This window comes from Coregonus lavaretus, assembly GCF_964263955.1.
Source record: "Coregonus lavaretus genome assembly, chromosome: 22".
Classification (NCBI taxonomy): domain Eukaryota; kingdom Metazoa; phylum Chordata; class Actinopteri; order Salmoniformes; family Salmonidae; genus Coregonus; species Coregonus lavaretus.
In genome coordinates, this window is record NC_140009.1 from 44,257,775 (window position 1) to 44,273,130 (window position 15,356).

The window sequence follows — 15,356 nt, forward strand, 5'->3', positions numbered from 1 at the left end:
ACAATGTGGAATAAGTCAAGGGGTATGAATACTTTCTGAAGGCACTGTATGTGTACCTATGTTAGCAAATGTTGTATTCAGAAATACAGATAAACATCACACACAATGTATAAACCTATTAAAATTGAATCAGGCTGGGTGTGCAGAGTTCTGTTTCAGCCCAGCAATAACACACCTGATTCAACTTATCAAATCTAATGAGTTTATAATCAAGTGTACGATTCCGTGGCTGGATTAGAAGTCTTCTCATCCAGTAGGTCAGGGATCAGTGGAGCAAGGTTGGCCCCCTCTGCTATGGAGTTTTTTTTTGTTCACCTGAAATGATGCTTTAGTAATAATAACCTACTTGTTACTACTCAATGATCTATTGTTGTTTAGACTGAGATGTCTAATCTTTACATATGAGTGAACTTATTTGTACATTTTGAAGTGTTGATTCGTTGAAGTGATGTTTTAATTGTTAAACTATTATTCAAAATGAACTAGTGTCAATATCGGTTAATCACATATCACAATCCTACAATAAAGAAAGGAAGGGGTTCTGTCTCTGTGTCTGTTTTATTCTCAAATGAACATGTTCTTTTTTATCTTGTTGGAAGATCTCCAATCTGTTTTATTTGATTGTAAATCTCTCTGTATATCAGCTATGTGAATCTATTTTGCAGCTTATCATATGGCATGCATTACCGACTGATAGACACGCTGCTCGTTCACGCTGCTTGTTGATAAGCGAATGCTCCTGCTACCTGTCTCTCCCTAACTTGTTGACCGGTGTTTTTGCTCATTGCCCCGCAATTTACTGCTTGCTTCCACAGCACCAACTTGCGAGTTGGTCATCTCCCGCTCGTATAGTGTATGTGCAGCCAGGATCCATACATAATGGTATTTACACTATCAGTCAAAAGTTTGGACACACATACTCATTCAAGGGTTTTTCTTTATTTAAAATGTTTTACATTGTAGGATAGTGAAGACATCAGAACTATGAAATAACACATATGGAATCATTTAGTAACCAAAAAAGTGTTCAACAAATCAAAATATATTTTATATTTGAGATTATTCAAATAGCCACCCTTTGCCTTGATGACAGCATTGCACACTCTTGGCATTCTCTCAACCAGCTTCACCTGGAATGCTTTTCAAACAGTCTTGAAGGAGTTCCCACATATGCTGAGCACTTGTTGGCTGCTTTTCCTTCACTCTAGGGTCTGACTCATCCCAAACCATCTCAATTGGGTTGAGGTCAGTGGATTGTGGAGGCCAGGTCATCTGATGCAGCACTCCATCCCTCTCCTTCTTGGAGGTGTGTTGGGTCATTGTCCTGTTGAAAAACAAATGACAGTCCCACTAAGCCCAAACCAGATGGGATGGCGTATCGCTGAAGAATGCTGTGGTAGCCATGCTGGTTAAGTATGCCTTGAATTGAATTCTAAATTAATCACAGACCGCATCACCAGCAAAGCACCCCGACACCATAACACCACCTCCTTCATGCTTTACTGTGGGAACTACACATGCGGAGATCATCTGTTCACCCACACCACGTCTCACAAAGACACGGCGGTTTTAACCAAAAATCTCAAATTTCGACTCCAGACGAGAGGACAAATTTCCACCGGTCTAATGTCCATTGCTTGTGTTTCTTGGCCCAAGCAGGTCTCTTCTTCTTATTGGTGTCTTTTAGTAGTGGTTTCTTTGCAGCATTCGACCCTGAAGGCCTGATTCACACAGTCCCCTCTGAACAGTTGATGTTGAGATGTGTCTGTTACTTGAACTCTGTGAAGCATTTATTTGGGCTGCAATTTCTGAGGCTGGTAACAACTAATGAACTTATCCTCTACAGCAGAGGTAACTCTGGGTCTTCCATTCCTGTGGCGGTCCTCATGAGAGCCAGTTTCATCATAGCTCTTGATGGTTTTTGCGACTGCACTTGAAGAAACCTTCAAAGTTCTTGATCTCTTAAAGTAATAATGGACTGTCGTTTCTCTTTGCTTATTTGAGCTGTTCTTGCCATAATATGGACTTGGTCTTTTACCAAATAGAGCTATCTTCTGTATACCCCCCCTACCTTGTCACACCACAACTGATTGGCTCAAACGCATTAAGAAGGAAAGAAATTCCACAAATTAACTTTTAAGAAGGCACACCTGTTAATTGAAACGCATTCCAGGTGACTACCTCATGAAGCTGGTTGAGAGAATGCCAAGAGTGTGCAAAGCTGTCATCAAGGCAAAGGGTGGCTATTTGAATAATCTCAAATATAAAATATATTTTGTATATTTGTTATTTATTATGTATTTGTTTAACGCTTTTGGTTACTACATGATTCAATATGTGTTATTTCATAGTTTTGATGTCTTTGCTATTATTCTACAATGTAAAAAATAGTACAAATTAAGAAAAACCCTTTAATGAGTAGGTGTGTCCAAACTTTTGACTGGTACTGTACATGTAGTTAGAGGTAAAGTGACTATGCATAGATCATAAACAGAGTAGCACAGCATAAAAGAGGGAGGGGGTGGGTGGGACAATGCAAATAGTCCGGGTAGCCATTTGATTAGCTGTTCAGGAGTCTTATGGCTTGGGGGTAGAAGCTGTTAAGAAGCCTTTTGGACCTAGACTTGGCGCTCCGGTACCGCTTGCCGTGCGGTAGCAGAGAGAACAATCTATGACTAGGGTGGCTGGAGTCTTTGGCAATTTTTAGGGCCTTCCTCTGATACCACCTGGTATAGAGGTCCTGGATGGCAGGAGGCGTGGCCCCAGTGATGTACTGGGCCGTATGCACTACCCTCTGTAGTGCCTTGCGGTCGGAGGCCGAGCAGTTGCCATACCAGGCAGTGATGCAACCTGTCAGGATGCTCTCTGGTGCAGCTGTAGAACTTTTTGAGGATCTGAGGACCCATGCCAAATCTTTAAAGTCTGCTGAGGGGGAATAGGATTTGTCGTGCCCTCTTCACGACTGTCTTGGTGTGTTTGGACCATGATAGTTTGTTGTTGATGTGGACACCAAGGAACTTGAAGCTCTCAATCTGCTCCACTACAGCCCCGTCGATGAGAATGGGGGCGAGCTCGGTCCTCCTTTTCCTGTAGTCCACAATCATCTCCTTTGTCTTGATCACGTTGAGGGAGAGGTGGCATGTCGTTAGTAAAGATTGAAAAATGTAAGGGGCCTAGACAGCTGTCCTGGGGAATTCATGATTCTACCTGGATTATGTTGGAGAGGCTTCCATTTAAAGAACACCCTCTGTGTTCTGTTAGACAGGTAACTCTTTAGCAGGGGATGTAAAGCCATAACAAATACATTTTTCCAGCAGCAGACTATGATCTATAATGTCAAAAGCCGCACTGAAGTCTAACAAAACAGCCCACACAGTCTTTTCATCATCAATTCTCTCAGCCAGTCAGTCATTTGTGTAAGTGCTGTGCTTGTTGAATGTCCTTCCCTATAAGCATGCTGAAGGTTTGTCAATGTGTTTACTGTAAAAAAGCATTGTATCTCGTCAAACATTTTTTTCCAAAACTTTACTAAGGGTTGGTAACAGGCTGATTGGTCGGCTATTTGAGCCAGTAAAGGGGGCATTACTATTCTTAGGTAGTGGAATGACTTTTGCTTCCCTCCAGGCCTGAGGGCACACACTTTCTAGTAGGCTTAAATTGAAGACATGGCAAATAGGAGTGGCAATATCGTCCGCTATTATCCTTTCACATGTAATGTAACTGTAGAAACACTACATGGAGCTACAGTCATAGCAAACTCTTCACCAGAACAGGGGAGCCCATTATCCTTTATGAAGGACCATAGAGCCACAGTGAAGGTGTCATAAAACCCATAAAACCTAGTGGTCAAACAGGGTAATGGTTCCAATAGTTTTTCCACCATTAATGTTTCCCATAGGGATTTTTAGAAACACTTAAAAGAAGGGCTGTGTTTTGTGTAGGCTTACTCTGGCATGACGTTTTGATAACCATGTTATGCTAATTAGCATCAAAGTAGGCATCATGCAAGACTGCAAATTCTGCAAGCTCCTTCACGTCATCTCTAGCTGACACCTTTGCTAACAGGTATTGTGTCAATTTAAAACTTGCACAAGGCAGTTAACAGAATTGTCTATTTTTAAAGAAATGTAGCCAATTTATTAATTACTACATTTGGTTAACATTAGATAGTTAATCCAGAGATTCGTACCTTTGCCTCGATTCGGCAGTCTCGTCCAGATCATCATGGCATGTGTAGTTCTTTATGATAGCCACAATAGCAGCTAATTAGCATTTCATTTTTGGAGGGTAAATACAGGTGAATATATTGATAAACGTCACCTTGTCCTAGAGAGATTTACACGGTTATCATAACGTTATGCCAGGGTAAGCCTACACGAAACACAGCCCTTATTTTAAGTGTTTCTAAAAAAAAATATATGGGGGAAAATGAATGGTGGAAAAACGATTGGAACCATTTCCCTGTTTGATCGCTAGGTTTTATGGGTATTATGAGTCATACTGTGGTACTCTATTGTGGTTATATAGGGTCTGTATGCCTACTAATGTCTAACAAAACATACATCTGTATGATTTTCAGTCACTCATTGGTCATTTCAACTAATGAAAATATGCATTCACTTTATAAGAATATGACCTACAGTATATAATACTTCATCAATACATCAATACTAATCCAACTAAATGAGGATCTACTCCATTGTTTAGGTTTTTGTTTCCATTAGAGATTTGTAAAAAAAAATATATGGATAGATTGAAAAAAATATTTTAGCTCAATAATGTTGAACTGAAATGTCACTTTGAGCACAGAGAGAGATATATCAAGTGGTATCTTTTAGTGTGAAAATGTAATGAAATGCCCCTTGTAGGCTAACCCTAAACTCTGTTAGTAGGTCATATTTTATGGTACACTAAACAAGCAAATTTGTAGCCTCATATTATGTTCTAAATGTGGTCCTCTGTAGCTCAGCTGGTAGAGCACGGCGCTTGTAACGCCAAGGTAGTGGGTTCGATCCCCGGGACCACCGATACACAAAAATAAAAATGAATGCACGCATGACTGTAAGTCGCTTTGGATAAAAGCGTCTGCTAAATGGCATATTATATTATATTATATAAATGTTTTTCTCAATAATTTAATCCACTGACAAAAAATGAAATTGCATTTCAAAGGGATACTGCATAAGCTACTCAACCTATGCTTCTCTGGAAAATAGTTGATTCCGACTTTGTCAAGATCTCGCTGTATTGACAGCAGTTAAGACACCTGTAGTGACGTAGCATGTACTGAGGTCTCTCTTATACAAGCAAATTGAGGAGGAAGTGAAGGGAAAGTAGGGAACATACATTGTCGCTTAGCCTACAATTAGTCCGAGAAATTCTGCGACCGTTATGCTGGACATTTGCCGAACAAATGGACGTTATTTCACACTAAGTTGTTGGCAAGAGGATATCTTTATTCGAGTTGGACAGGTACAGTACTTTTATTAATTGTTTTTAATGACGTTTGGTTTAGCGGTAATAACACAGCGGTCGTGGACGGTAGGAGTGCTACACTCACATTCCTTTCTAATCCATTTAATGGAGTTTTCAAGAGGTGCACCGTTGGTATATGAAATGGTTTTGTTTAGAGGTGGCACCACAGGTTCAAACGTGGTGTTGCAAAATTCGTACATGTATTTTCTGGGGCCTCATTTATAAACCTTAAGTCAATTTCACACTAAATTTCTGCGTGCGCCATTTCTGAAAGTCTGCGCACGCCATACATACGCAAGTTTTCTGTTTATAAAAATCAGACATTCACTGCGTGCGTGAAGGAGCATTATAAATCCGCCTGAAAAACTCCTTCCATTCACTTTTTATGGTGACAATAACGCCCTTATTTGCTGTCTAATGTGGAACTATTGGCATTAGGCCATGGCAGGCAAAAGATCAGTTGTTGTTTAATATTTAGTTTATCAATAGATTATTGGGTTTCTATGCCCTGGCTTTGTATAGGCTCTGAGATTAAATAGGCAATGATGTCGCGCTCCTATCTCACACCAATATTGTAGCATACCCATACTGTCAAATATTTTACATAAACTACCGGTCTATTTACATTGTTGGCAGGATGTTTAAATCTTTAGCAGTCATTTATGCTGTGTCTGGAAAAGGACCATAGCTGCAGGAAGTAAGTGGTGCTGCAGCAGCCTCTAATAAATCAGGATAAGCATTATATTTTTTTATTTTTTGGGGTGTTCATCCATATATTTATTTACAAAGCTAAGAGACTTCCTCCTCTGGGTACATTCACTTCAATACAAAACCTAGTAGGCTCATGGTTCTCACCCCCTTCCATAGACTTACACAGTAATTATGACAACTTCCGGAGGACATCCTCCAACCTATCAGAGCTCTTGCAGCATGAAATGACATGCTCATAAAAAATGTATCATCCTCCCTCATCTTAAACAGCACAACTGAATTCTGTGTAATTTATGACATAAGGCAAAGAAAACTATGTTTTTTACATTAATTTCATAGCACCCTCTTGAATTGCGCCATTTTCTCTACATTGTACAGCAGTGTGTGATTAGCCTACTTTTTTTTTTTTTTTCACAAAAATTGTGCACTAGGCCTTTATTACTCCTGTATGAAAAGGACTGTCAGTTGTTGTATGGCTCCTTCGGGAATATGAACCCATCACGGTCAGAAAAGGTGAGGAATTTATTATGCTGTCACGCCCTGACCTATAGAACTCTAGTTTGTTGAGTCAGGGTGTGGAAATCTATGTTAGAAATTCTATGTTTAAGTTCTAGTTTTCTGTTTCTGTCTGGCCGGGTGTGATTCCCAATCAGAGGCAGCTGTTGCTCGTTGTCTCTGATTGGGGATCATACTTAGGTAGCCCATTGCCTACTGTGTATTGTGGGATCTTGTTCCTGTTAGGCTGGTATGTGTATAGCCTGAGGACTTCACGGTACGTTGGTTCTTGTTTTGTTGAATGTTTATTTAGTTAATAAACATGTACGCTTTTCACGCTGCACCTTGGTCCGACCCGTCTCTCAATGTACGTGACGTGTGCAATGGTTATATACAAAATAAAAAAAATAGGAAAAAGATTCTTATGTGTAATTATTTTAGTTTCTAAAAATAAAACATCGATTTTTGCTCTTCTCGCTAACGGCAAATGGGTGCATTCTTGTTCATATGTTTTCCTGTTTTTTTATTTTTTATAAATAAGCTTTTCATCATATCCTCGATTTGTACAAGATACTTACTTGCCAGCTTGCAATACAATATTTCAACCACTAGCAGATGTGCATACGCATGGTCTAAAGCAGGGTTCTTCAATTCCGGTCCTGGAGGGCCGAAACACCTCTGTTTTTCATCCTCTCCTTCTAATCAGGGGCTAATTCAGACCCTGGACACCAGGTGAGTGCAATTAACTACAGGTAGAAATAAAAAACAGAAGTGTTTTGGACCGGAATTGAAGAACCCTGGTCTAAAGTTTGCAGGGAGGTGAGCACATTCTCACGCCAAGTAACTTTTTTATAAATGCCAACTTTTGTGTGAACTGGCACACACACATTTTGTGGTATATCTTGTATGTACACACGTAATTGAGGCCCCTGGAGTTTTCCTGATCTCATGACCTGGTCAGGTAAAACTCTGGGTCCTATTCATAAGCTATGACAAAATATTATTATTATTATTATAGATATATTTCCTTTTCATCTGTGCTATGACTATAGGGCTAGGGCTTTTATTGTCGGGTAATGTGAATTGGAAACACTCCTGGCCTAAGGTGTATTTCAAACTACCACAAACCTTGTTATTATTCATCCTGAATCTGATATCAAAAGAGCCAAAGACAACAACTTCAATGGACAACACACTCTGTTGTTTAGTGAACTACTATAGCAGGGCTGAGTGTTATGCAAAGAATGCTTACAATGTGTTTAAATATTAATGTCACTCTATACACACAATGTTAAGCAGTGGAGACAGGTTTCATTGTAGAAAAGTATTTTAATTTTATGTCATAAAACCAATTTGTTCATCTGATTGTAGTGCTCTTCTGCAATTGTTCATTCTGTTAACTGTAACTCTGGTTCACATAAAGCTAACACTATACACAGTAGACTTTGTAACAAGGCAGGGTTACATTTTAACACTATCCACAGTAGACCTTGTAACAAGGCAGTCCCCTGTAGCTCAGTTGGTAGAGCATGGCGCTTGCAACGCCAGGGTTGTGGGTTCGTTTCCCATGGGGGGCCAGTATAAAAATAAATAAAACATGTATGCACTCACTAACTGTAAGTCGCTCTGGATAAGAGCGTCTGCTAAATGACTAAAATTTACATTTAACACTACACAGTATACTTTGTAACATGGGAGCCTGCAGTACCCCAGTCAGCCTTCAACTCAAGTTCAATGAGAGGGGGCAGCACAGAGCTAGCCTGTAACGTCACTTCTTGGAGGTCAAACTGTGCATGTCATGTCTCCATGAGACGCCATCTTAACCAACTTAATTTGGCTTCAATGTGCTATTGGGTCTTCACATAGGAATGAACGGTGTCACGTGATCGATGGCTTTGTCCATTCATGTATACAATCATTGGGTTGTATTCCCTAGACAAAACAGAGGCAAACGGGCTGACATTGGGGGAGGAACTACGTCTACTTGTCCAATAAGAAACGCCTGCTTTCTTTTCCGTTGCAAAACGTTTTTCATAGAAATGCCATTCTAGTTCTGGTTAGGCAGCTGAAGTTCTACTCTACACAGAACTGATTTTGATTTGTTAAGTGTAGGCATACTGTCTTTATAAGCACACCAATATGATATTTACAGCAGAAAATGATTTGTCTTTGTAACACAAACACATTGATTTTTAGTTGATGTATCAAGCTGGGTGACATTTGTGCAATGTCCACATGTTGCCTACACCTGTATAGCCAGTTATAGAATATTGTTTTAGGACAGCTGAGCTGACTGAAGACCACGGGCATTCAACTCGCAGTAGTTGATATCGGTTCCACGTTAACATGTATTTACATAACTTGATGAAACGTTGAAACTAAGTTGCAAGCTACTTTCTTAGCAAGGCGTTGTAGAACGAGTGTCTTATGAAACACATTCCAGACACTGGCTCTTGCTCAGGTAGATAGGATAGCCAGCTGCAGCTATCACCAAGCTATGCTAGCTAGCTGCTGTCAGCTTGGCTAAACACAAGGTCAGTGCAGGCTTTAGCCTACACATACAACTGAATTAGCTGACCATCATGAGATGGCGAGTCAGTCAAGAGGGGAGAAGTCCAACTTCAAAACCATTTCTTTATTCATAGCAAAGCTAGCTTAGTTTACCTCACTGTACTCACTACTGCACTTGTTTATTGTGATTGAATGGCAAAGACACACCCACATCAAACCACACCCCCAAGACAACTCTCGTTTGCCTTCCGTCATGGCTGCTAACATTTCTTAATGAGCATTGATCAAAAACGAGGCCAAATCAGGAAATGCAGTCGCCCTTTAGGCGTAGCACAGAGAATTTTCGACCAACTTTTAATTGTCGATACTTCCTCAATTCCTGACTTGGAAGACAACATGTCTTCTAAACTTCCATGTCTAGTTGTTGGGGTTTGTTTGAATTTAGAAAATGCTCCAGTCATCCGATGCTCCAAAAAAATGTTTCTGTAAAAAACAAATCAGTGCTAGCTAGTTAGCTACGTTTTTTACCTTGTTGGACCTGCGTTTACAATGTATCCAATTTCAGTTTGTGTGGTTGTTGGTTTAGCTTTCTTTGTAGCAAATACGGTCTGCATGTATAGGCAGGCGCATATTGTGTCATGATTGCAAGGTGTCCCGATACATTTTCCAACGGTCCCGTTATCTGGTTTTAATGTCCATTCTAGAATGCCCTTCTAGACAATCAGAAACTAGTATTCAATGATGTGGTATAATACATTTTTAAGTGTATATTCAGTATGAAATAAACATACAGTTACACAACAATCTACCTGTGTGGTTCAAGACTACCTATCACACATGTTTGGAGGCAAGTAGTTTTATCACCTCAAGGCTGTATGTGCCTGTAAAGCAGCCTACACGGTTTGTTACATAAACTGAATGGATTTGTTATAAATGCAGTTCACTTGTGCACAGATCTGTGTTGGACGTCTCTCTCTCTCTCTCTCTCTCTGCTATTGTGTAATGCTCCCACTGTAGAGGGTAGGCATGAGCGGTGAGTCACGGGTTGATTGTCATGTTATTCCGTTGGGAACGGGCACGGTTAACTGTAGTCTGATTAATCAGGCTGTAATACACAATTAATTGGTAGGCTATATATATCCTGAAACATTGGAGTACAAAATAGTGTAAATGTTCCTTACAAGCCAGAATGTTGAATACATTTACATTTGACCTTAATCTAGTTATAAAAAAATAAATATAAAAATTAAATACATCTATTGAAATCCAAATAAAACAATGAAAATTCACACAAAAAGGTTTGGATTGTTCTCCATCCTCCCCTGATTCAGAATATACCATTTTCATTGTCATGGCCTGCTTCGTTCAATAGCTATTGACAAGAGAAACAAATATCCAATATAAAACTAACTTTACCTCGGATTAAAGAGTCAGATAATAAGTTGTATGGACTAACTCTGTGTGCAATAATGGTGTTTAACATAATTTTTTTATGACTACCCATCTCTACCGTACACATACAATTATCTGTAAGGTCCCTCAGTTGAGCAGTACATTTCAAGCACAGATTCAACGGCAAAGACCAAGGTTTTCCAATGCTACGCATAGAAGGGCACCTATTGGTACCTGTGTAAAAAAAAATAAAAATAAAAAATAACAGCATACATGGTAAAGTTATTAATTACACTTTGGATGGTGCATCAAAACACCCAGTCACTACAAAGATACAGGTGTCCTTCCTAACTCAATTGACGGAGAGGAAGGTAACCGCTCAGGGATTTCACCATGAGGCCAATGGTGATTTTAAACCAGTTACAGAGTTTAATGGCTGTGATAGGAGAAAACTGAGGATGGATCAACAACATTGTATTTACTCCACAATACTAACCTAAATAACAGAGTGAAAAGAAGGAAGCCTCTACAGAATAAAAATATTCCAAAACATGTATCCTGTTTACAATAAGGCACTAAAGTAATGCTGCAAAAAATGTGGCAAAGAAATCAACTTTTTGTCCTGAATACAAAGTATTATGTTTCGGGCAAATCCAACACAACACATCACATCACTGAGTACCACTCTTCATATTTTAAAGAATGGTGGTGGCTGCATCATGTTATGGGTATGCTTGTCATTGGCAAGGTCTAGGAAGTATTTAGGATAAAAAGAAAATAGAGCTAAGCACAGGCAACGTCTTAGAGGAAAACCTGGTTCAGTCTGCTTTCCAACAGACACTGGGAGAAAATGCGAGGCCAAATATACACAAGTTACTTACCAAGACGACATTGAATGTTCCTGAGTGGCGTAGTTACAGTTTTGACTTCAGTCGTCTTGAAAATGGCAAGACTTGAAAATGTCTGTCTAGCAATGATTAACAACCAACTTGACAGAGCTTGAAGAATTGTACAATCCAGGTTTGCAAAGCTCTTAGAGACTTACCCAGAAAGAGTCAGCTGTAATTGCTGCCAAAGGTGATTCTACAATGTATTGACTGAGGGGTGTGAATAATTATGTACGTGAGATTTCTGTATTTCATTTTCAATACATTTGCAAAGGTTTCAAAAAACATGTTTTCACTTTGTCATATGGGGTATTGTGTGTGTGTGTATAGATGGGTGAGATTTGTAAAAATATTTAATCCATTTTGAATTCAGGCTGTAACACAACAAAATGTGGAATAAGTCAAGGGGTATGAGTACCGAAGTGTTTGAAAATGGGGGCTAAAAATACATTTCCGGAGAGTTAAGCAGCTACCGGAGCGAGGCGACACGGATTCGTAGCGGGGTCAGGAACCACAGTGTTTGGGTTGCAGCGAGTCGGGGGGCCATTTTCGCCATCGCGCAGGCCACTGATCCCTTGGCCAGTCAGTGTAACAGTGTAACAATTTCCCTTGTTCCCAGCTTGGAGGCTGACGAGAAGAGGGATTTTCCCGTACATACAATGTTATTGTGCTAACGAGGATCCTCATTACGAGCCGGCCCTCCCCCCACGTATTGACTCAGGGGGTTGAATACTTATCAAATCAAAATATACTGAACAAAAATATGAACGCAACATGCAACAATTTCTAAGATTTTACAGAGTTACAGTTTATATAAGGAAATCAGTCAATTGAAATAACTTCATTAGGCCCTAATCTATGGATTTCAGATGACTGGGATTGGGAATACAGATATGCATCTGTTGGTCACAGATATATATTTTGTGTACAGATCCTTGCGACATGGTGCTGTGCATTATCATCCTGAAACATGAGGTGATGGCGGCGGATGAATGGCACAACAATGGGCCTCAGGATCTCGTCATGGTATCTCTGTGCAATCAAATTGCCATCGATAAAATGCAATTGTGTTCGTTGTCCGTAGTTTATGCCTGCCAATACCATAACCCCACCGCCACCATAGGGCACTCTGTTCACAATGTTGACATCAGCAAACCGCTCGCCCACACGACGCCATACACGTTGTCTGTGGTTGTGAGGCTGGTTGGACGTACTGCCAAATTCTCAAAAAAGATGTTGGCCTTTTATTAATAATAATAATAATAATAATAATATGCCATTTAGCAGACGCTTTTATCCAAAGCGACTTACAGTCATGCGTGCATACATTTTTGTGTATGGGTGGTCCCGGGGATCGAACCCACTACCTTGGCGTTACAAGCGCCGTGCTCTACCAGCTGAGCTACAGCATAAGGTGCACCTGTGTAATGATCATGCTGTTTAATCAGCTTCTTGATATGCCACACCTGTCAGGTGGATGGATTATCTTGGCAATGGAGAAATGCTCACTAACAGGGATGTAAACAAATTTGTGTACAACAATGTAGAGAGAGGTTTTTGTGAGTATGGAACATTTCGGGGATCTTTTATTTCAGCTCATGAAACATGGGACCAACACTTTACATGTTGCTTTTATATTTTTGTTCTGTGTATATTAGTGTTTTCTTTGCCATGAATAAAAATTCCACTTTGACATTCAACTATTTTGTGTAGATCAAATAAAAATTAAAAAAAGACAATTAAATCAATTTTAATCCCACTTTATAACACAACAAAATGTGGAAAAAGTCAAAGGGTGTGAATACTTTCTGAAAGCACTGTACCTACCGTCTCTCTAAAAAGTCAGGTAAACAATACTTTCCTGTGGATATTTTGTCTCAAATTTTGAGCAGCTGATGGACAAAATGCACAGACAACCAATAGAGTAAGTTCAAATGTAATTTTTTCCAACATTCTGGCTTGTAAGGAAAATTTACACGATTTTGCACTAATGTTTCAGGCTGGATACATCAATTAATTGTGTATTAAAGCCTGATTTAATTAGACTAGGATAACTGGTTCTTCTGAGTGAGCTGGGATGGTATCATGAGTTTCATTAGGCTACTGGGGTAAGAGGGTTTGGGAACCTCCTGATGGTCATCGGTTGGCAACTTTTCGGGCATTTGAGTGGAAAATTCAAAGCAGAACATTGACATTCAAAGCAGATTATCTATTTCCACCCCAGATTATTTTTTAAATACATTTTACCTTTATTTTAACAGGGAAGACCTATTGAGACCTAGGTCTCTTTCGACAACATTCCATGGTGTTTGTCTTCTTTGAAACAGTAATGCCATAGTAACATTCAATTGCAAAACTTAAATATCCTACCTGGTTCCAGTTGACATCCTATATTTGTCCCGACAGGTAGACAGTCTCCATGCTCCTCTGGTAGCCTGTTGCTGATGCTGCAGAGATAACCGAGCTCTCAAGCAGGCAGACGTAGAACCACCGGGACCAGGGCAGGGATGTCCAACAGACAGTCGGACGTCTCCATGGGCGATCAGGCCCCCCTCTTGCTGGAGCGACGCTTCTCCTCCGACCTGCAGCTGGACTGTCACTCGACGGAAAACCACCATGGCCAACCGCAGGGCTTGCCCACATCCCAGGCTGAGCCCTCGTTGGCCGAAGGCTCCGAGGGGCGGGAGCCTGTCTTCCTTAGCACGCAAAGCGCTGCGGCGCAGAAGCTGGGCACCCAGCAGCTCATCCCTAAGAGCCTAGCGGTGGCCAGTCGACACAATAAGCCCCGCCACCACACCACCGTGGTCACCTTCCCCTTGGGTCTGGAGGTCTCCTCCAACACCCCCTCCTCCAGGAGCCGCCACTCTGCCATGGGGCCCGATCTTTCCTGGGAGGACTACGACAGCGACGGGGATGGCTTCTCACTGAGGAGGAACCGCAGGAACAAGTCGTACCGAGCGGCAGTGACCAGCCTCGACATAGACGCCATGGCAAAGAACCGAGGGAGCGCCAACACACTCAAGCCTGTGAGGGAGGACAGCAGAGCCTCCAGCCCCGGGCCGGCACGCAGTCCCGGACGCAAGGCAAGTGGGAGCAAGACGCTGGTTGAATTCCATCTCTATCCCCCCTGCTATCCCCTAGGGCTAGGCAACCCTGGTCCTGGAGTGCCACAGGCACTTTGTGTTTTTGATTTAACATTTGTGCTTTAGATCTGGGAGACCAGGTGTGTTGAATTTAGCCAATTACTGAAAATGGGGAGGATTGGTAGAACCTGCGGAACTCCAAGAACAGGGTTGCCAGGGCCTAGGCACTTCTGTGTATCTGAAAGGGATAATTTATCAATCACTCTTCACTCCTCAGTTTGTGTGTCTATCCAGCAGCCTAGGAGTCATCGGTGCCAAAGTGCTGGTGATGATGAGTCCCTAAGTTAGAAGCCATCTTTAGTTAGAATGTGGTCAAATTTCCAGGACAACTTCCCTTGCAAAAACTGTTAGTGTCGTCAGTCAAGGAAGACCTGCACTATGGTTTTAACGTGGACCAAAACGAATTGACTGAATTGCTTGAGAGGGAGGCGGAGGAGAGGGAGACAGAATGTTGAGGCCCTCTCCCACCTTCCTCTATGATTAACTCATGCTGTGTCTCCACCATTTCCCCTTTAGAGAACCTTGGGGAGAAAGAGGAACCAGAAGCATAGGGGCTCTTTCAAAGATGGTACGTATGTGTCACTCCTCCCGGCTGACAGAGCTTTTCCCCTAGAGACGCAGATGACTGGTCTGGGTGCCAATCTGTTTCTTTGCAAAAGAGCAGAAACATATCAAACACAAAAATAATCTGTTAGCATCAGTGAGATTAATCGATAATGAGCTGTTATTTATTATGAGTGAG

At 41.0% G+C, this 15,356-nt stretch overlaps 1 protein-coding gene across 1 annotated transcript in view; it reads left to right on the forward strand.

Annotated features, from left to right (window-relative positions):
• The first annotated feature begins 5,300 nt into the window (after nucleotides 1-5,300).
• Nucleotides 5,301-15,356, forward strand: part of LOC311149871 (rho guanine nucleotide exchange factor 16-like) — a 34,503-nt gene continuing 24,447 nt past the window's right edge. The window contains exons 1-3 of the mRNA XM_084187112.1: nucleotides 5,301-5,472; nucleotides 13,878-14,554; nucleotides 15,131-15,182. Of these exons, the coding sequence (XP_084043238.1) occupies nucleotides 13,979-14,554; nucleotides 15,131-15,182 (628 nt within the window). The 5' untranslated portion in view covers nucleotides 5,301-5,472; nucleotides 13,878-13,978. The remainder of the gene's footprint in view (nucleotides 5,473-13,877; nucleotides 14,555-15,130; nucleotides 15,183-15,356) is intronic.